We start from the raw sequence: 20,830 nt of genomic DNA, 5'->3' as shown, positions 1-20,830 counted from the left end.
GCGAGTATATCTAAGGACAGGATTGTGATTATACATTGCTTAGATTGTGCTGCATTCCACATGAATAAAGAGATACTGTGTACCACTCAGCCATGAGTCTCTGGTCATCTCTCTCCCACACGTGAAGCAGCCCAGCAAATGACATCAATAGCAACAATAATAATAACTACAATAATAAAACAATTAGAGCAACAAAAGGGAATAAATAAATAATAAAATAAATTACAAAAGTGAGAGAGAAGAGAAGAGAAGAGAGAGGACCTGGAGCTGCCCATGTGCTCACTGAAGCATCTTTTCCATCTGAGGCTGAGCTCCTGGGAATTCTGGGGTCCCCTCCCCCCAGCCCTGAGGCTGTGATCCCTCCCTGAGACTTAGTGATGCAGAGAAAGCAGGAGAGGCTGATGGTGAGAGAGGCCTGAGCTCAGGGAGGGTCTCTCACTGCACAAGAGGGGCTTCTGTGGGGTGAGTCATTCTGAGGGGCGAGGACACCTGTGGCCTCCCAGTCTGAACCCCGTCTCTCCTCCTGCCTCTATCCTCACCATCTCCCGTCTGCCTGGGTGGACAGGCTCTGGGGCAGGATCCCCAACAATTTGAAACCGTAACTTGAGGGCATCCTCGGCCTGTTCCCTCCCCCTTCATATCTGTTCTATTCAGGAAGCCCGCACACCTCCTGTCCTGGTGAGCAGGAGCCTCCTCACACAGGACCTTCATCTTGCTGTGACTCACAAGGCACAGGGTCTCCTCCCCTGTGACAGACAGGAGCAGCGGGTCACTGGGCGCTGACCCTGTGTAAGGAGAGTGAGAAGGAGCCATGGTGCCCATAGGCCCCTCCATGGGCTGGGCTCACAGGGCCCAGAGGAAGAGGGCCTGGAATGTTCCATTGAGCCTGTGTCCTGCAGGGAGCCTGGCTGCAGGGGCCTCCCCCTCCCTGGGGAGATGGAAGTCATCAAAGGGGCTGTCAGAGCTGCAGGCCAGAGTCACATTGTCTCCTGATGCCACCCGAGGCCCTGCAGGGCTGAGAGGGACGGCTTCCTGTGCAGCCCTGAAGAAGGAAGAGTTGAGTCAAGAGAATTTTCTTCTTCATCACCCCCATATCTGAACTTCCTTTAGTTATCGTGACATAACCTCATGTTGAGAGACAGCTCCTGGGGCTCCTGGGAGGAAGTGGCTGGTCTGACATGGCTGCCCCCGCAGTCTCCCTCTTCTATGCTGACTGGGCCTTTTCCAGCTCACGAGGGTCCTCGTTCTTCTCCTTCCCTCCTGGCCTCCTCTCACCTTCTGCTTACATCTTCCCTCCTTCTGTCTCTGTGTGTCTGTGTCTCTGTCTCAGTCTCACAATATCTCTCTGCCTCTGCATCTCTCAGTCCTTGTCTGTCTCTCTCTCTCTGTCTTTCTGTCTCTAGCCAGGCATCTTGGTGAGTCCAGGGGGTGCAGGGAGGGGACACATGGTTGAACTGTGGCCTAGAGGCTGAGTGTGTCCCTGTAGATGTCTGTGCCCATGGGGAGGGGGTCCCCCTGATAAACTGGGAGGTGTCCAGCTGGTGAGGGTCCAGGAGAAGCAGGAGCAAGTCACAGGCCGCCCCCAGCCTGGAATGGGGCACAGGGGTGGGCGGGAGACAGGTTCCAGGAAGCAGCCGGACTGTCCACGTGAGTCCTCACAGGAGTCTTCTGGGTCCAGAGCACCAGGCCCTACATGGGCGAGTCTCTCCTCCTGCCCTGGCTTCCACCCCCAGCTGTGAGGCTCCCCAAATCTGGGCAGTGGGGGTGGGCTCGTGGCTTTAGACAGTCCTGTGGTGAATCTCACATGGAGGAGGAAGGGGGATTCTGGGAAATCCATCCTTAGATCAGAGCCAGAAACTCACCCAGACTCTTCCCCTGGGCCCAGGTAGGCTCTGTGGGCACCCAAGGAGGCACTGATCTCAGAGTCAGGGTGTCTGGGGGACTTGGTGTCACCTGGGGAGTCGGGAGAGGAGGCAGAGCCAGGGAGAGCAGACCCTTGAGGACAGCAGACATCCCAGGTTCCCAGGACATCCCACAGAGGGGCCTATGGATGCCATGGCTCCTTCTCTCCCTACAGAGTCAGCCACCCACTGCTCCTGTCTGTTCCTGGTGAGGAGACCCCGTGCCTTGTGAGTCACACCAAGACGAAGGTCATGTTAGGAGTCTCCTGCTCTCTGGGCCAGGTGGTGTGTGTGGGCTTCCCGGATAGGAGAACGGATATGAAGTGGGGAGGGAACAGGCTGAGGATGCCCCTTCAAGTTACTGTTTCAAGTAACTTGTCCTGACACTGGAGGAATGGCTCCAAGTAGAGAGGGGTTCTCGAGAGAGGGGATGAGAACAGGCCTAGAACATGGTGTGCAGACGCGCTCACTCTGTTACCTCAAGGCCGAGCCCTGTGCAGTGAGGAGGGTTCAGTGCTCAGGCTGAGAGTCTGGCCCCACGGCTGCCTCCGAGGGACTGAGAAGACTGTGATCCCCGGGCACGTCAAGCTCCTGGTGGAGCCGCAGTGCTGCTGGAGTGATCTGAGTGCTTCTAGTCTCCGCCTCAGCTGCCCCTGAGGCAACAGCAGGAGGGGGCGGCCAGGGTGAGCCATGAGCAGGTGTGTGCAGAAGAGAGGCTCCTACACTTCACTGCTGCAGAGACAGGAGGTGTAGGGGCTTGAACCCAGGTCCTTGTGCATTGTAATGTGTGCTTTTAACCAGATGCGCCACCGCCTGGCCCCTGCCCTGAACACTTAAGGCAGGAAAGTAAAGACAGAGCTGAGAAGAGCTGGTCTGTGACTGCCCTGGACCCCAGCCTCACCCTCTCTGTTCCTAGGTCAGGAACTCCTAGAGGGGACCCCAAGATGGGTAGGAGAGCAAGGCTGTGGGGAGGGCACCTTGGTGGGGAAGCCACAGCAGGAAGGGAGGGTGAGTCCCACCTCCCAGCAGTAGCTGGCTCTTTCCACCTTCCCTCCCGAAGGCTTCCCCACCACGGATGGGGAGGGGGTCAGGGGCTCCCCCAGGAAGGCCCCAGGAGCAGAGGAGAGGTCCTAGCAGGACACGGGAAAGGACAGGCCCCTCCACCAGACACCCACCTTGGGCCTGTGAGGACGGCAGGGTGCTGCGAGGGTGCACAGAGGCCTCTGGGACGGGGAGGGGCATGGCTGTGCCCAGGCTCTGGGGGGCGACCTGACTCACTGGGGGTGCTGTCTGCTCCCCCAGTGCCCGCGCCCCAGGACCACACTGGAGAACACCTTCAGGATGGGCATCAGGAGGCTGGAACTCCTGGCTCCTGGCTGTGCTGGTCCAGGGCTGGAGGGTGGGGGTGGGGGGGGGGGGCTGCAACAGGAGATTGAGGGGCCTGAGGTGAACCCAGCTGCGGAGAATGGAGGCCCAGCACAAGATTGGCCTCCCGAGGGTGAATACAGCTGCCTGCCAATGCCAGGGGAGAGGCCGTGAGGGGAGGGTCCCAATGTGGACAACTCTTCCATTTCTCTGGGATTAGCTAGTCAGGCTCTCCCTCCTCCTCATTCCGTGTAACATTCCCCTACACAGCTTATTCCTCTCCTCCTCCTCGTCTCCTCTTTTCCCCACAATTCTTTCTCTTCCTCCTGCTCATCCTCCTCATTCTCCTTTTTCCACTTTCAAATGTCCTCTCTCTCTCCTCACATTTTCTTTAACTTCCCTTTTTTTTTTTTGGTTTTCTCTTTTTTATATAAGATTTTATTTAGTCTTTTTCCAAGTGGAATTTACTATTCATACAGAGACATAAAAATGATTCCCATTTTTAAGAAGCATACTAAAAATATACATTAATCACAACTTACTCTGACTGGAAGGATGAGCACAGCTATTTTCAAAATAGCAGTTAGCACAAGAAGCCAACATATATAAATTATGATAATGTACACCTCATGTTTTTGAAAAAATTAGTTCTATTTTCACATTAATGCTTTATTATCAGCTTATATATGTAACTCTCCAACCTTATTTACATTTACTATGAAATTTCTTTTTAAAAATATTTATTTATTCCCTTTTGTTGCCCTTGTTGTTTTATTGTTGTAGTTATTGTTGTTATTGTTATTGATGTCATTATTGTTGGATAGGACAGAGAGAAATGGAGAGACGAGGGGGAGACAGAGAGGGGGAGAGAAAGATAGACACCTGCAGACCTGCTTCACCACTTGTGAAGCGACTCCCCTGCACGTGGGGAGCTGGGGGCTCGAACCGGGATTCTTATGCCAGTCCTTGCGCTTTGCACCACATGTGCTTAACCTGCTGCGCTACCGCCCAACTCCCTACTATGAAATTTCTGTTATCATGTGTAACTCAAAGGCATTCAATGCAGAGGCTTATAAAGTCCCAAGTTTAAGTAAGGAATAGGATTCCCAAATGAAATTTGGACACAAATAATTCTAAAGAGCAAAAAGTATGAAAATGTTTAAAGTATAATATTAGTTAAATAAACAATAATGAGCTTAATAGTAAAGTTTTCTAGAATGTCCAAGTACAGGCCATGTAAAGCAAAGGAATACCCTCAAAATCAAATCGATTTTCTCTCCCACTTTCATCTGAAAGACTGAAACAGATATATTTTGTTGCTAAAATCCTAAGAAACTTAAAAGCAAAGTAAAACAGCGTGAAAATGCATTAAGGTAAGTAAGTTTCTCATCACAGTCTCTAAAAATACAAACAGTAGTTAATAATTAAAGACAAGTCAATATTGGAAGTAGATAGGATTAGAATCAAACAAGCTGAAAAAAGTTAATGGATGACTTTTAAATGCACCATTTGAAAGAACATTTATAACTGGTCAAACTATTCCTTTAGTATTCTTCTAACCAACTAAAAATAAATTTCCAGATGGACAACTAAGGCTTACCAATGTGAAGATGAAAATGAAGCTAAAAGTTAAATCTGTATTTGGTTAAAGAAAAAGACAAATTTTACCTGTAGGAATTTTCTACTGATGCTAAAAACATGAATTAACATCTTTATAACAGAAATGGTTGACAGATATTTCATGGCTTTAAATGTTTTTCTTTTTTTTTTTTTCTTTTCTTCCCCCAGTCTCTAGTATCACTTTATTGAGGAAATGTTCATTTACAAGATTGTTCTGTTGCCAAAGGTACATTCCCACATTCCCTCCAAGACAGATCTCTTCCCCAACCAAACTATCATCTTTTTCTATCATAGGAACACGGTGGAAATACTGGTTCCCAAGAACTTAAGTCCCTAACCAACTCTTGGTGTTCTTCCCTTCCCCTTTCTTTTCTTCTTCTTTTTAAAATTTATTTAAGAAATGAGACATTAACAAAACCATAGGATAGAAATGTGATGAGGAACTGGAATTGGCGTATCGCACCAAAGTAAAAGACTCTGGGGTGCGTGGGTGGGGAGAATACAGGTCCAAGAAGGATGACAGAGGACCTAGTGGGGCTTGTATTGTTATATGGAAACCTGGGAAATGTTATGCATGTACAAACTATTGTATTTACTGTTGAATGTAAAACATTAATTCCCCAATAAAGAAATTAAAAAAAAAAACCACAAGTAGAACCTGAACTGGAATTGGCATATTGCACCAAAGTAAAAGACTCTGGGGTGCGTGGGTGGGGAGAATACAGGTCCAAAAAGGATGACAGAGGACCTGGTGGGGCTTGTATTGTTATATGGAAACCTGGGGAATGTTATGCATGTACAAACTATTGTATTTACTGTTGAATGTAAAACATTAATTCTCCAATAAAGAAATTTAAAAAAATGTAAAAAAGAAGAAATGAGATGAGGAAAAGAATAATCTTCTGTGTTATCTGCATAGTTCACAAGACCTTTGTCATCGTTAGTCACCTTAGATGTGAATATCAATAGGGCCATTAAATGAAAGTTGGCCGAAAAGTTTTCAAAGTGTTGCTGTTTCCAGCTGATGGAGTCCTCAGTTTTTTTGGACTTTGTGGATGACAAAGTTATTTTGATTATTTTCAGTTCTTTTTTCTGGGGATATGTACAGGAAGTTACAGCAGATATATAAAGGGAAGATCAGAAGTCTGCTGTCCAACTTCATCACCACTTGTTCCTGATCCTTTCCAAGTGTATTTGATAGCCAGTTCTACTGCATACTAGTTTTCCACTACTATCAAAAACGGCCAGACACAACTTCACCATCTTTGGCACGTTTTCTACCACACCCCATGCTGTTTTCCTTCAGGTTCTTCTTTATTGATTTCCTGAGGGCCCGCCTCACTATCTTGTTCTGCACAGAGCATAGCAGCCACTGTTGTTTGTACACAGAAGATAGCCAATCTGAAGGGACTAGAGAATCTTGTTCAACAATTCTTGCAGAAGCCAAGTCACTGATGATATACTGTAACCTTAAATGCCTGAATACTGACGCAAATGGTTTCCCTTGCTCAGTTTCGAGGAAGGTCATATCTTCAAAATCTTTTCTCCTCTTAGAAAACCAGACATCTGTTTCAGTCAAAAGTTGTTTTAAAGATCCATTCCAAGAAGGCACAAGTTGAAGGAACATCCACTTTTTAAGAGCTGTGCATACATTCCTCTCCACTTGCATCACAAATAAATTAGATGAACCAAGGAGATGCTTCATAACATTTATACTGAGTTCCTTAAAAAGCTCAACATTCTGGGAGTTGGGCTGTAGCACAGCAGGTTAAGCACAGGTGGTGCAAAGCACAAGGACCAGCATAAGGATCCCAGTTTGAGCCCCCAGCTCCCCACCTGCAGGGGAGTCGCTTCACAGGTGGTGAAGCAGGTCTGCAGGTGTCTATCTTTCTCTCCTCCTCTCTGTCTTCCCCTCCTCTCTCCATTTCTCTCTGTCCTATCCAACAACGAATGACATCAACAATAACAATAATAACCACAATAAGGCTACAACAACAAGGGCAACCAAAGGGGGAAAAATGGCCTGCAGGAGCAGTGGATTCATGGTGCAGGCACTGAGCCCCAGAAATAACCCTGGAGGCAAAAAAAAAAGGGAAAAAATAGTGTTTGATAAATATATTTGGAGGTACTCTTCCAAATATAGGCACTACTCCTCATCCTTGTCTCCGGGTCCCGGTGACAGCAGCAGAAGGCCCCACTGCTCCCTTGCTTGTGGCTGCCCAGGCAGTAACAGCCGCTGTGGCCAGCTGCATCGCCCGGCCTCCGCCCTCTGGGTCGGCTCCTGCCAGGTCTGGGTGGCGGAGCGCTCGGCTGCTCAGTGAGCTCATGGACCCCGACTCCCTCACACCCCGACTCCCAGCCCAGTCTCCGGCCACGGTCCACGGTCTAGTCGGCCGCCAACCTCTAGGGAACCTTGGTCCTGACACTGCCACCTCCTCACGCGCAGGCCCCACAACGAGCCCCTGGAAGGGGTGGGAAAAGATTATGTTTCCTTAACTTCTTTTTGGGCATGGTTCCTATATGTGGATCCCAGTGACTGTAATACACTGATTCTAGTCTGTAGCCATGGCTGTTACAATGTGAACTGTCCACAGACTTCATTCATTAAAACCATATAAAACTCAATATTCCCCAGAGGAGATAGAGTAGTAATGTGGGTAACCGTTAAGTGGAAACATGATGGCCACCAAGTGGTCAGGGATAGAGGCACAGAGACACTTGAGGAACCAACGTGACATGGGATGGCACTGGGGCTCTTGTTTTTCTTTATCTGACAGGACAGAAACTGAGAGGGGTGGGGAGATAGAGAGGGAGAGAGACAGAGAGACACCTGCAGCTCTGCTTCACCACTCAGGAAACTTCTTGCAGTGAGGAGTGGGTCTTGAACCTGAGTCCTTGTGCACTGTAACTTAAGCAGGAGCACTTCTGCCTGGCTGGCCCTGACACCACAACTCTGGAGAGACTTACGCACACATTGGAGAGTGAAGTTGCACTCACGACGTTTCTAGTATTGTAAATCAGTGCTACATCAACAGAATCGTGTTTAAAAACAATTCAAAGTTCTTATAGAGTGTAGGTGATTAATTGGGCCAGAGCTGGAGGGGCAAGGGACGTAACCAAATTGTCTTTAAGAACTTTCTGAGTGGTCCAAGAAGTGGTGCAGTGGATAAAGCATCGGACTCTCAAGCATGAGGTCCTGAGTTCAATCCCCAGCAGCACATGTACGAGAGTGATATCTTGTTCTTTCTCTCTCTCCTCCTATCTTTATCATAAATAAATAAATAAAATATTTTTTAAATAACTTTCTGAGAACTACAGTGATTGTCTCCAGAAGGTGGGGCCAGGGTGGTGCATAGGTTATTAGTGTGGGTGCAGTGCGGGCTATGCCTATAATCTTAATATCTTGTAGACCATTTATAAACCACTTCTTCTAGCATTTGCCCTTCTTCCGTAGCCAGTCAACAGCATCAGGTTGAGCCTGATATAAAGTTTCAAGACCTCCTTTGAATCTGGAGAGGTGGCAGTCGTTGACTATGTGGGTCATAGTCTGTCTGTAGCTGCAGGGGCAGTTCGGGTCATCTCTGGCTCCCCAGCGATGGAACATAGCGGCGCACTGGCCATGGCCTGCTCGATAGCGATTGAGGAGGGCCCAATCACAACGTGCTAGGTCAAAGCCGGGCTGATGCTTGCAGGGGTCTGTGATGAGGTGTTTGTTCTTTACCTCAGCTGACTGCCAGCTCTGTTTCCAAGAGACTGGAACAGAGAAGTTCAGTGTAGGCGTAGGGGACCAGATTGGGTGACGAGACGTCAAGCGTTGAACAGGGTGGGCGAAGATATCCGCGTATATTGGCAGGTCCGGTTGAGCGTAGACGTGAGAAATGAACTTAGATGATGCCGCATCCCGACGAATATCTGGCGGGGCGATGTTGCTAAGAACTGGCAGCCATGGAACCGGGGTGGAACGGATGGTTCCAGAAATTATCCTCATGGAGGAGTATAATTTGGAATCGACCAAGTGGACATGGGGGCTACGGAACCATACTGGGGCACAGTATTCTGCACTGGAATAGCATAATGCCAGAGATGATGATTGTAGTGTGGAAGTGCTCGCGCCCCATGAGGAGCTGGCCAGTCTTGCAATGATGTTATTTCTCGCGCCCACCTTTGCTGCAGTTTTTATGAGATGTTTGTGAAATGACAGAGTGCGATCGAGAGTAACACCAAGATAGACTGGCTGGGCTTCATGCCGGATTCTTGTATCGCCAAGCTGCACATTAAGCTCACGCGAGGCCGAGGCATGGTGTAGATGGAAAACAGATGATACCGTTTTTGCAGTGCTAGGAATTAGTCGCCATTTTTTACAGTAATCAGATATCAGAGACATGTCCTTCATGAGTGTTTCCTCGAGGATGTCGAACTTGGATGCCTGAGTTGCACAGCAGATGTCATCGGCATAGATGAACTTCCTTGAAGAAGTTTCTGGGAGGTCATTGATGTAAATAGTAAATAGCGTAGGAGCCAGAACAGAGCCCTGGGGGAGGCCACTTGAGGCAAGTCTCCATCTGCTAGACTTGTCACCCAGATGTACCCGGAATCTTCTGTTTTGGAGAAGAGACGATATAGTGTTGGCCACCCATGGAGGCAGGCATCTTGAGATCTTGACTAGGAGACCACGGTGCCAGATCGTGTCATAGGCTGCTGTGAGATCAACAAAGACAGCACCCGTCTTTAAATTCTTCTGGAATCTATTTTCAATGTAAGTTGAGATGGCCAGGGCTTGTTCGCAGGTAGATCTTCCTGGGCGGAAACCAGCTTGGGCGGGTGATAGGAATTTCTCTGTAAGATGAGAAATACGTGACAGAAGCAGCCTCTCAAGGAGTTTGTAACACACGGAGAGGAGAGAAATTGGTCTATAGCTGGCGGCCAGTGTTGGGTCTTTCTTTGGTTTCAAAACCGCTATAATCTTTGCACGACGCCGAACTTTGGGCATAGACTCAGATTCCAAGATGTGGGACAGGAATGAAGCGAGCCACTTCTTTGCCACGGGGCCCAGGTTAAGAATGAGTTCTGGGGTGATGTTATCATAGCCAGCAGCTGTTCCCAGTTTAACCCTCTTCAAAGCGTCTTCTAGTTCAGACAGTGTAATGGGAGAGATTTTTGGAGATGGACAAGATAACCGGAAGTGGGATGACCACTCATGGGAAATGATGCATTGGATCGACCTTCCTGTGGTGCATCTCGTGAGTTCCTATTCATTGGGGAAACTGACGATCCTTCCTAGCTGACTGAATCCACATGGATCCCAGTCACTTTCAAAGCCAGCAACAAGCAGCAGCTATAAACCACTAGTAAAAAGGAGTAAAAGCAGGTGTTCTGTTACCATTTCTAAAAGCTGTTGGAAATTCGACTTTCTACATCATGTCATCAAAGGACATTGATTTTCTCCTTTTTAATCTTGGTGTGGGGTTATATTCTACAAGGCCATTGTTGCTCTGTTTGTACGGCTTCCGATTCCCATGGCTGGTGTCTGCCCACCATACCACACAGTCACTTACCCCTGAGAGTCAGAAGAGCAGAGACACAGAACAGTATCAGATGTGTTTTGGAGCCTTGGGCCCTACATGGATTTCAGATAATCTACAACCATCAGATTTTCATGTTGTTGATCTATTTGTTTGTTTGTTTTGCAAACAAGAGCAGTTCTCACTGCCTATTTTGTGCACAAGTGGAGTTGAGTCTCACCTGAAAACAACAGAAATACATTCAAGTCTTGCGTGTGGTTCCGACTTGAACTTTTGGCCATGATGATGGGAGTCCAAGATGCATTTCAGGCCCGACCCAGGAGATGGTCTGAAGCCACAGCTGTCGTCTGAACACTTTCCAGGAAGTCAGGTCCTGCCCTCAGCGCGTGTGAGGAGGTGAGGACACTGCATGTCCCCTTCCGTGCTGTGGTCACCTGGTAGTCAGTCTCCTGTGCTGGGCCTCTTGGCTGATGGCCTGTGTGTTTGACCACTGTGCTGGGCACAGCCTCCTGCTCACAGCAGCACCAAGTCCCCTATGTCCATGTCCCCAGGGTCATCAGTCTGACCTGTCTTGGTGAGTCCAGGGCTGGGGAGGAGAGGAGTGAGCACGTGGGTAGAGCATGGGCCTGGAGTCTGGGTCACTCCACCGACAGAACCCTGTGCACGGGCTGGGGGCTGCACTCATCTTCAGTCCAGGAGGGGTCTGGCCTGGGTGGGGGCCAGTGGGGAGTCATGGAGGGAGAGGGAAGGTCTATCCCATTCTGTCTTCTCAGGGCTCTTCTTGGTCCAAAGGATCTGGGCACACGTGGGGGAGTCCTTTCATCTAACTTGGCTTGACCCCCCCCCCCCCAGAAGGATTCTGAACCAGCAGGCAAAAGGGAATGAGTATCCAATGAGTGACTTCTACTAGAATTCCAGAGGGAGACTCTCCTGTGAGCCAGGAGGCAGAGGCCCTGGGAATTCAGCCCCAGCTGTGATGTAGGGCCACTTCATAGCCCCCTGCCCATGGCTGAAGAGGCTCCGTGGGCATCTGGGGGAGGTCCTGGCCTCCGTGGTGTCTGGAGGGGGTGCTGTGACCCGTGTAGTTGGGGAAGGGCAGAGACAGCAACACCAAAGCTCTGAGAACAATATGATGCCTCCTCGTCTCCAGCTTTCCCTGAGCAGGGAGCTGCTGACAGCTGGTGTCTTTCTACCAGAATTGGTGGCAGACAATATTCTCAGCTCCCTACACTCTGGACAGTTCTGAGACGCCCTCATTGTGTAACATGTTCCACATTGAGTTCAAGATCTGCTTCCCATTTGTCTGTTCATTGTGGCATTGTATTATTATTATTATTATTATTATTATTATTTTACCAGAGCCCTGCTCAGCTCTGGCTGATGGTGGTGCAGCGGGACTGAACCTGGGTCTTTGGAGCCTCAGGCATGAGAGTCTCTTTGCAGAACCATTACTCTGTCTCCCTTACCCTGCATTGCTTTCTATACACAGTCTCGTCATGCACACCAAGAGTTCACTGTTTCATGTCTGTTCAAGACTTTGCTGAAAGCAGGTGGCGTGCCTGTGAGCTGCTGGGGGTCTTCACACACCCCGTGCACCCCGCATGGGGAGGCAGTCTAGAACCTCGGGGTGGAGAAGTCACCTCTACAGGGGCCATAGGCTGGCTCCCGGTTCCTCTCTGAGTCTGTGCCTCCTCCCCCAGGAGGCCAGGCCAAGATCCGTGCCAGCTCTGGGGACAGCATGTGTCCCAGAGTGTCACTCCCCACTCGGCTTTAACTGGATCCGGCTCTACAAGGACAATGACAACCACATCCCTGAGCTCCAGGAAGAATATTCCATCAAGAAAAGCTCTCTTCTGGGTCCTGTGACCCTAGCACACGCGGGGACCTACAGATGCCAGGTGTCCTCCAGTGGCTACGAGTGGTCGGCACACAGCGACCCCCAGGCGATTGTGGTCACAGGTCTGAGAGCTGCTGCTCACAGCTTCAGTGCTCACTGTCCTGGCTTTCTTTTTTTTTTTGAATGAAAGTTTTTTTTTATTATTTTTATGTACAGAAGACACAGCAGCGTACACTTAGCCCAGTTTGGTGGCAAGTTCTTTAGCCTTTGCCTTTTCCAGCTTGGCAATTCGAGCAACTGATTTCGGACCCAGCACGTTTCCTCCCCAGTGACGGCGGATCTCATCATATCTATCATTGTAATTGGTCCTAATAGCTTCCACCAATTTAGCAAGAGCTCCTTTGTCTTCCGAGTTAACTTGTGTGAAGGCAACAGTAGTGCAAGTCTTCCTGTGGACAAGACGCCCCAGCCTGGCCTTCCCCTTGATGATACAGTAGGGAACCCCCATCTTCCGACACAGGGCAGGCAGAAAGACAACCAGCTCGATGGGATCCACGTCATGTGCAATCACCACCAGCTGAGCCTTCTTGTTCTCCACCAAGGTGGTGACGGTATTAACCCCTGCTCGGAGGACAGGAGGCCTCTTAGTGGGGACATCCCCTTTGCCGGCAGCTTTCTTTTCAGCCCGGGCCAGCAACCTCTGCTTCTTCTCCTGCTTTGTCTCTGGTCTGTATTTGTGGGCCAGCTTTAGCAGTTGAGTAGCAGTCTGGCGGTCCAATGCCTGGGTGAACTGGTTAATGGCAGGAGGCACTTTCAGCCTCTTGTAGAGGATTGCCCTTTGCCGCTGCAGCCGAATATAGCGGGGCCATTTGACAAAGCGGGTGAGATCCCTCTTGGGTTGGATGTCCTGTCCAATTCCAAAATTCTTGGGCCTCTTCTCAAACAGAGGATTTACCACCTTCTTGGCCTCCTGCTTCTTGACGACGGCAGGGGCCGGGGCCACCTTCTTCCCCTTGGCCTTATTTCCTTTCGGCATCTTGGCCGGCTACAGAAGAGTTGTCCTGACTTTCTAAGCCCAGGGTCTGCTGGGGCTGGGGAGTGGGGGGCTCCTGTCAGGGCATAAGAGAAAACTAGAATTCACTGAAGTGTTCTATGAAGAGGTGATTTAATACAGGAAGTGGGACATTGTGGTGGGCAGACCATAGCCCCCAAGGACGTCCTCTTTTCATGCCTGCTCTTTGATTTTCTCAGACTTCAATTATGACTAAGGTAGAAATGGAAAAGGAGATATTTCTGGGCTGGCTGGTGGTGACTCAGTTGAGTACATATGTTCCCAGCTCAAGGATGTTCATTCAAGGTCCTGGTCCCACCCTCAGGGAGGTCAGCTTAACAAGAGGTGAAACAGTGCTGTGGGTGTCTCTCTTTCTCTCTCTCTACTTCCCCTTAGAGCAAGGAGGAGATGAGTGCAAGGGTCTTGTAGAGAGAGACCAGGTAGAGCTGTGCTGAGAGACAGTGTGAGAGGAGGACCCATGCAGAATGTCAGTTAAAACGTAAATCCTCCGTCCCAGAAGTAAACACAGGGTGAGAGACGCAGACAGACGTCCAGCTTGGAGTGAGCCCATCCTCCCGGCTGGGTGCAGAGGCTCGGGATGGTGTGAGCTGGCTTCCCTCTCATCTCCACACTCGTGCTAAGCAGGTGGACACAGAGATTTGCCACTCATCTGCCCCCATCTCCCACAAGCTGCCTCCTCATCTGACTCTGTGTGTCCTGTGGCCTTAGCTCATGTGGCAGCCATGGGATGGGTGGAAGGGGAAAGGATCTGGGGAGCATCCTGGGAACTAGAATCAAACGTCATCTCAGGCAGTCAGGACAGTGCGGGCAGAAGCTGTCTAGCTGAGTGGCCCCTTTCTTCTCCAGGGATGCACAGGAAGCCATCCCTTTCAGCCCTGCAGGGCCTCGTGGTGGCATCAGGAGATAATGTGACCCTGGCTTGCAGCTCTGACAGCCCCTTTGATGACTTCCATCTCTCCAGGGAGGGGGAGGCCTCTGCAGCCAGGCTCCCTGCAGGACACAGGCTCAATGGAACATTCCAGGCCCTCTTCCCTCTGGGCCCTGTGAGCCCAGCCCATGGAAGGGCCTACAGGTGCCATGGTTCACTCAGGAAAACTCCCTACACATGGTCAGAGCCCAGTGACCCGCTGCTCTTGTCTGTCACAGGTGAGGAGACCCTGTGACTGGAGACTTAGGCCAAATTTGAAGGTCATTTCTGAGGAAAGTCCAGTTGATTAGAGATAACTAGGAATTCTGCAGAGAGCAATGTAAAATAGGAGAGAGAAAGAGAGGGAGAGACAAAGAGAGACTGAGGGAGTGCATCCAAGTTTAGATGGATGAACACAGACAGAATGATGGACACAGGGATGACAGATAAATACCCAATTCCTACGCCAGAGACTTAAACTAAGAGAACCCAGGTGAACACATGCAGCAAACCAAGCAATCAAAACCTAGAGAGTGACAATGCTGAAGAGAAGGTTTTGTGGTAGGAACTGGAGAGAAGCTGAGGGAGCAGGATGCTGGAGAGAGGACTCTCTTCCCATGACTCTTCCTTCTCCAGGGCTGCACAGGAAGCTATCCCTCTCAGCTCTGCAGGGCCCTGTAGTAGTGACATCAGGACAGTGTGATTCTGGCTCTCAGCTCTGACAGCCCCTTTGATGACTTCCATCTCCCAGGGAGGGGGAGGCCCCTGCAGCCAGGCTCCCTGCAGGATACAGGCTCAATGGAATATTCCAGGCCTTCTCCCTACACATGGTCAGAGCCCAGTGACCCACTGCTCCTGTCTGTCACAGGGGAGACCCCATGTCTGCAACTTAAGCTGATGAGGTGAAGGCCATATCCAAGGAGTCTCATAAGATGGGGAGGTGCTTCCACATTCTGCTGGGGAGGGTGTAGAATATGCTTCTGTCTGTCAGGACATAGCTGCCCTGAGTGTCGCACAGGGAGTCAGAGCACAGAGGTCTGTCAGCTGTAGGGTCTCTGCGAAGGATTCCCTTTGGGGACAGTCACCCTGTGGTTTCTGAGGAAAAGCCGCAGAGAATCACAGAGCAGAGGTGGCTGAGTTCGTCACCAGGGGTGTCCGGGTGTAAGGCAGGGCACCCTACCTCCCCCTGTGTTTTCATACTCACTGGGGACCAAGGGCCCACTCATGGGGGTAGGAGATGAGGCACTAGGAGGAAAGCAGGGACTCTGTAGAGATTGAGAGGCTCCAGTCCCTGGGCTGGTTCATCTCCTCAGGGCCCCCTGAACATGGCGACACCCCCCCATCACAGGCAGGCCCCCAAGTCCAGCCTGGTCCTCCTGCTCTGACAGCAGAGCTGTGGAGGGGCCCTCATGCAGGCCCTCAGGTGGTTCCACGGGTCCTGAGGATGATCGTGAGGAAGGAGGCCAACCTTCCAGGGGTTGAGCAGCCTCCCCTGCTCCCTGTATCTCCCCCTTGCCTAGAGCTCCTGTATGTCTTCTGTCAGCACCCTGTCTTAGCCCTCGACCTGGGGAGGACAGGGCTCCCCCTGGGTGTGGCCTCTGCACCCCCAGCTCTGGTTCTGTGGTGGTCACCTCCCCTCTGATGTCCTCTTGCTGCATCAGCTCCTGTGCCTGGGCAGCATCCACTCGGCAGGTGCCTCCAGCCTCCCAGATCTGTGACGGAGACCTTTTCCAGGGGAGGGAGGCTCACATGCCCAGAGAGACACCAGGCTTCCCCACATCAGGGTCTGTGGGTGTGTGGGGGTGTGTGGGGGTGTGTGTGGGGATTTCTGGGAAGCCCTTAAAAGTGTGTGAACGTTCTGTGATGTGAAGGAGCTACCACTAGAAGGAAAAGGATCAGTCTTGGGTGCTGCGCTGATATTCCCTATGGAGGGAGAAGAGAAATACAGCTCTAAATGGGTCAGCTCCCCACAGCCATAAAGCCTGGGCAGGGTTATGTGGGGACTTGAGGGCACAGTGGGAGTGGGCTCCAGACAGAACAGCTCAGAGCCATGCTTCTGGCACGGTGACATGACAGGAGGCCCGTCCTGAAAAGTGTAGAGCAGGGACGATCCCCACAGGTGGGGCCCCGAGTGCCGAGTTCAATGGGCAGTGAGCCTGGGGGGTGATGAGTGAGGCGAGGGAGGGAATGAGGTCCACAGGTGCTGGCCCAGGTAGAGACTGCTCCCTGACAGGCTCCATCCCACCCACTTGCAGAAGCACGTCTCCCCCCAGGACTCACCAGCAAGCCACCCACCCTCACTGTCCTCTCTGTGGCTCTCGTCTCCACGAGCATCTCCCTTGCTGCTCTGATCTGCTCCAGGTATTGCACCCAGAATCGTAAGTCTGAGAGAGCAGAGGCCACCTCCTGGAAGTGGGGTTGTGGGCGATGGGATGGGGGCAGAGAGGCATGTCCACTTTCCATCCACTGAGGGGTGGTTTCAGTACTGAAGTGTCTGAGGGAGAAAGAGCCTATAGTCCCTGCCCCTCCTGAGTCATCAGCTCACCAGCCACTGCAGGAAGCCAGTGACCTGCCAACAGTCTAGGCCAGTAGAGAAGGTGAGGGTGGGGCCATGGGCCTGGGTCAGAGCAGAACCTCATGGCTGCATGTGGGGTGTGGTGGTCTAACTGAGCGAGGACAGAGACCTGAGCAACCTGGGGTTCAGCATAGCCCTGCTCGGTTCTTGGCGTCTCCATCTGTGGTGCGGGGGCAAGAGAAGCCCCTCTTCCCCTCACAGGATCCACCATCTTGAACACAGAGTCCAGGGGAGACTAAGACTTGCATGGAGGGGTGAGTCCACTACAGCCGCAGCCACTCCACATGGCCAGAGGCCCCACCTTTGACTGCCATGACTCAGCCCAAGTTTCCTTTGCTCTCCCAGGACCCTGGAGACACAGAGCATGTGCTGTTGAGCCCACAGAGGGGATCTCGTCCCTCTTCCCTGCATCCTGAGAGCCCCTCAGTGGAGCCCACTACATACATGGAGCTCAAGGTCAGCCAAGGCGGCAGCAAGGCCTGAGCTCTGAGCACACAGTGCAACCAGCAAGGACCTGGGTGCCGCCAAGACCTGGGCCCTTCTCCCTAGACCCTGCGCTAGATACTCAGGTGAAAGCAGTCTCAGGACGTCCATGCTCCTGCCCAGCCACCCAGACTCCTTAGCAGAGGCTCCGTGGTTGAAGGATTTGGTGATGACTTTCCCACAATTCCCAGAGATTCTGCTGAACTCATTGCGCGTGCTGGATACCTAGAGGTTATCTTTGGGTTTTCCTGTGTTTCTCCTGTGCTGTCCAGCAGCCTGTGTGTGTGTGCTGCCTGCTGAGTGTCAAATGAGCAGTGAAATGTCTGGTAACACAGCGGTGTGACTGTGGGAGCCACCAGACACACATGTGTAGTTACTGTTCCTGTGGCATGATTTGCTTACACTTTTCATTGATTTTGTGTAGTTTGTGTGTGTGTGTGTGTGTGTAAGAGAGAGAGAGAGAGAGAGAGAGAGAGAGACTGTGCGGTGTCATATATATGTGTGTGTGTGGGGTTATTCATTAAACAAAACTTGTGTGTATGTGGTGTGTGTAACACTCTCCAGATTCACCGCCTGGGTCCCAGCACCATTACACTAAATGGTCATCTCCCCATCACTCACCTTGTCTCCACAGACTCTCCAATAACAACCCCAATCTCAGAGTCAGAGAGCGAGTTAGGCTGTTCTTAGTTTTGCCGACTGAGTTACTGCTGGTAGTTCTATTCCCTGGGTGACTGAACCACCCCTACAGTGTCTCCTCCTCCCCAACTCACCTCCTTTAGCATCATCACCTGGACTTACCTGCCTCCATTTGGTTCTAAGAGCACAGTGCTGTTTGTTTGTTTGTTTGTGGCCACTGGGCTTCATGGCTCCAGGCCAACTTTTCAGATAAAAGCAGCACAGAGATAGAGAGACAGAGAGAAATACTCCACAGACCTGAAACCTCCTTCAGTGTGGTGAGGGCCAGGTTTGAACCTGGGTCCTGCCCATGACCAAGCTAGCACCCTACTTGTGATCTGTCACTGAATCACTCAGGCTGTGTCTGTTTTTAAAGATAAAACTTGGGACTGGGTGGTGGCATACCTGGTTGGAAGTATATATTATAAGACACAAGGACCTAGGTTTGAGTCCCAGTCCCCACTTTCAGGAGAGAAGCTTTGTGAGTGGTGGAGCAGGTCTGCAGGTGTCCCTGTCTCTCTCTCACCCTCAGTCTCCCCCCCTCTCAATTTCTCTCTGTGTCTATACAATAAATAAATAAATAAATAAATAAATAAATAAATAAATAAATAACCCCATGCCCCCGTCATGTCCTTCCCACCATCTCCATCCCTCCCATCACTCCTGGGTGCATGGCTCCATCCCAGCCCTTCCCTGTACACAGACCCCCATGTCCCTCCTACACACACAGCTCTGCCCACATCCTCCCCTTCTGCAAAGCCTTCACTCCTAAGAGGCAGCCTCGTCCTGCATCTCCCCAGCTGGGCCACCCTCTGGGCTCTCCCTGTCAACCCGCCTCTCTCTGACATTTGAGTCCTTCTCTCTCGTCACTCTGGTGCTTTGCTGTCCCCACCAGGTGGGCCGTTCTGCTGACTGCCCGTCTCCTTGACTGTGGACCTGCTTGTCTCTCTCAGCTCTTGTCCAGTCATCTGTCGATGGCCGTGAGGTTGGCCTTCACATGGGGCTGTGAATACAGGGTGCAGATGTGCGTCAAGATGAGCATTTTAACACCCCCGATAAGTGTCTATGGATGATACTATAGACACTTTTATCTGCTACGCTCTCTCCAGTCTCAGTGGGCCTATCTCTCTACCACCTCTCTCACACCTGCTGCTCCAAATGTCCTTGTAGTAGAAGAGAAAACAGTTCAAGTTCAGATGTAAGGTCCTTGCCTGAACCAGATAAATATCTGTCTCTCACTCTCTAAAAAAGATCAGTCTGAAGTGACAAAACCCTAGCAACCACAAAAACCGGAAGTTGTTGGCCAGAGAGATAGCTGGGGGTGGGGGTGGGTTCTAACGCTTCCTGTCTCTCTCCATGCCTCTGTCTCCTTCATTGCCATAGCACCTCCACCATCTCTCTCTCTTCCTTTCTCTCTCCAGCTCTCTCTGAGAAACATGGCACAGTGGTAAGATCCCATGTGCCTGTGGTACCCTTTCAGCAATTCATTCATTAAACAAAACCCGAAAGCAGCCTCCATCATCTCCTTCTCTCAGTGCGTCTGTGATGCCAGCGTGAGTGAGGTCACTCGAGTCCTCTCTGAGACACTGTGACTCCACTCTGGAGACAGTCACCGTCCTGCTCTCCTTCACTGCGACGCGGGAGTCCACGCCGCACGTGTTCCACAGACACCTGGAGCTTCCGAGGGTCTCTGAGCACAGTGCCGTGACCCAGAGCCGCCCTGGGGACAGCACCCCATGTGCAGACTCCCCCTGCCAGCCTGCGTCTCCCGGTTCTCAGATCGCCTCCACTTCCTGAGTGTTCTGCTCCTTCTTGTGTCCCCTCTCCTTTGGTGTCACTCCCCGCCATGGACTGTCCCTCACTCTCCTCTGCCTGCAAATGCTGACACCCCGGGCCTGGCTGCCTGCATGGTGGTGCTGGTCTGAGGTCCTGAACACAACACAGACCTTCTACTGAATGATTACAAGAGTTTGTTCCCTGGTCCTATCTAGCTTCTAGAAGGGCAAATGCTAGAAGAAGAATCTAGCTTCTCCCTGAACTAGCTAGCCTTTACTCAACACAGCATCACCCAGGGGGGCCTGGAGTATGGAGAGTAGGGGGTTCAGGCTGGCTATGCTCACCTGTGACCACAAGGTCCAGGGGGGCACTGGGGCTGACCACCCGTAGGAGGTGTGACGGGGAGAGCTGTAGCACCTGTAGGTCCCTGACTGTCTGGGTGACACAGGGCCCAGGGAGAAGCTGACTTGACTGGCTCTGGGAGAAGTGCTCTCTGCAGGCTGCTTGAGAGGCCCCCTTCCCCATCCTTCTGCAGCAGTAAAGTGTCAAACGCCATGTCTGCATGGTAGTGCAGGGCTATTGCCACTGCTGTCCGCAAGAGGGAGGCTGGGTGAGCTGACAGGGACGGCTTCACAAACACTCCTGGGGTACAGGTAAGAGCGTTCCGGTCACCTTTTTCACAGGGGCCAGTGGACACATGTGGACAAGGGATGGGCTTCTCCTACCTGTGACCTTGACCTCCAGGGCTCACTGGATGCCGACCACCCAGGGCTGTGACTGACACCCAGAGGTGCAGTAGCACCCAGAGGGCCTCAAGGTCACTGGGCTCAGGGTGAAGCTGCCACTGAGGAGACGTGGATCTCAGGATCAGTGCCCCTCCTACTTTGAACAGTGTGAACATAAGGAGAACAGTGTGAACAGTGTGAACAGGAGAGACACATTGCAGTCATCTGCCCTCCAAGGGGGACTACGGGGCTTGGCCGGGCTGACAGAGAGGGCTTGTCTGCACCTGGAGAGAAGGGGTTCAGCCTCAGAGGGCAAAGGGGGAGCCCCATTGCCCTCAGGGCATTTCCTCCTCCATCCTCCCAGGGCTG

The 20,830-nt window shown here is 51.4% G+C and overlaps 2 protein-coding genes across 2 annotated transcripts; one reads left to right on the top strand and one right to left on the bottom strand.

Moving 5' to 3' along the window:
• The first annotated feature begins 10,706 nt into the window (after positions 1 to 10,706).
• Positions 10,707 to 14,946, top strand: LOC103124468 (killer cell immunoglobulin-like receptor 2DL5A). Its single transcript, XM_007535182.2, has 4 exons — positions 10,707 to 10,796; positions 12,109 to 12,367; positions 14,164 to 14,463; positions 14,861 to 14,946. The coding sequence occupies exons 1-4, from the start codon at positions 10,707 to 10,709 to the stop codon at positions 14,944 to 14,946; spliced, it is 735 nt and encodes a 244-aa protein (XP_007535244.2).
• LOC103124449 (large ribosomal subunit protein eL8-like) lies at positions 12,412 to 13,302 on the bottom strand. The gene has a single exon (XM_060175739.1). The coding sequence runs from the start codon at positions 13,279 to 13,281 to the stop codon at positions 12,481 to 12,483; it is 801 nt and encodes a 266-aa protein (XP_060031722.1). The 5' UTR covers positions 13,282 to 13,302; the 3' UTR covers positions 12,412 to 12,480.
• Positions 14,947 to 20,830: the final 5,884 nt, after the last annotated feature.

The sequence above is a fragment of the Erinaceus europaeus genome, chromosome 2, assembly GCF_950295315.1.
Source record: "Erinaceus europaeus chromosome 2, mEriEur2.1, whole genome shotgun sequence".
Classification (NCBI taxonomy): Eukaryota; Metazoa; Chordata; class Mammalia; order Eulipotyphla; family Erinaceidae; genus Erinaceus; species Erinaceus europaeus.
The sequence above is the reverse complement of the archived record's forward strand: the minus strand, read 5'-3'. Positions and strand labels throughout refer to the sequence as shown.

Bases quoted from the DNA above. Each gene is read 5' to 3' on its own strand.
- LOC103124468 (XM_007535182.2), top strand. From the start codon at position 10,707: ATGCATTTCAGGCCCGACCCAGGAGATGGTCTGAAGCCACAGCTGTCG. The intron at 10,797-12,108 runs GTGAGGAGGTGA...CTCCTCCCCCAG, and splicing joins AGGTCCTGCCCTCAGCGCGT to GAGGCCAGGCCAAGATCCGT. The intron at 12,368-14,163 runs GTCTGAGAGCTG...TTTCTTCTCCAG, and splicing joins CCAGGCGATTGTGGTCACAG to GGATGCACAGGAAGCCATCC.
- LOC103124449 (XM_060175739.1), bottom strand. From the start codon at position 13,281: ATGCCGAAAGGAAATAAGGCCAAGGGGAAGAAGGTGGCCCCGGCCCCT.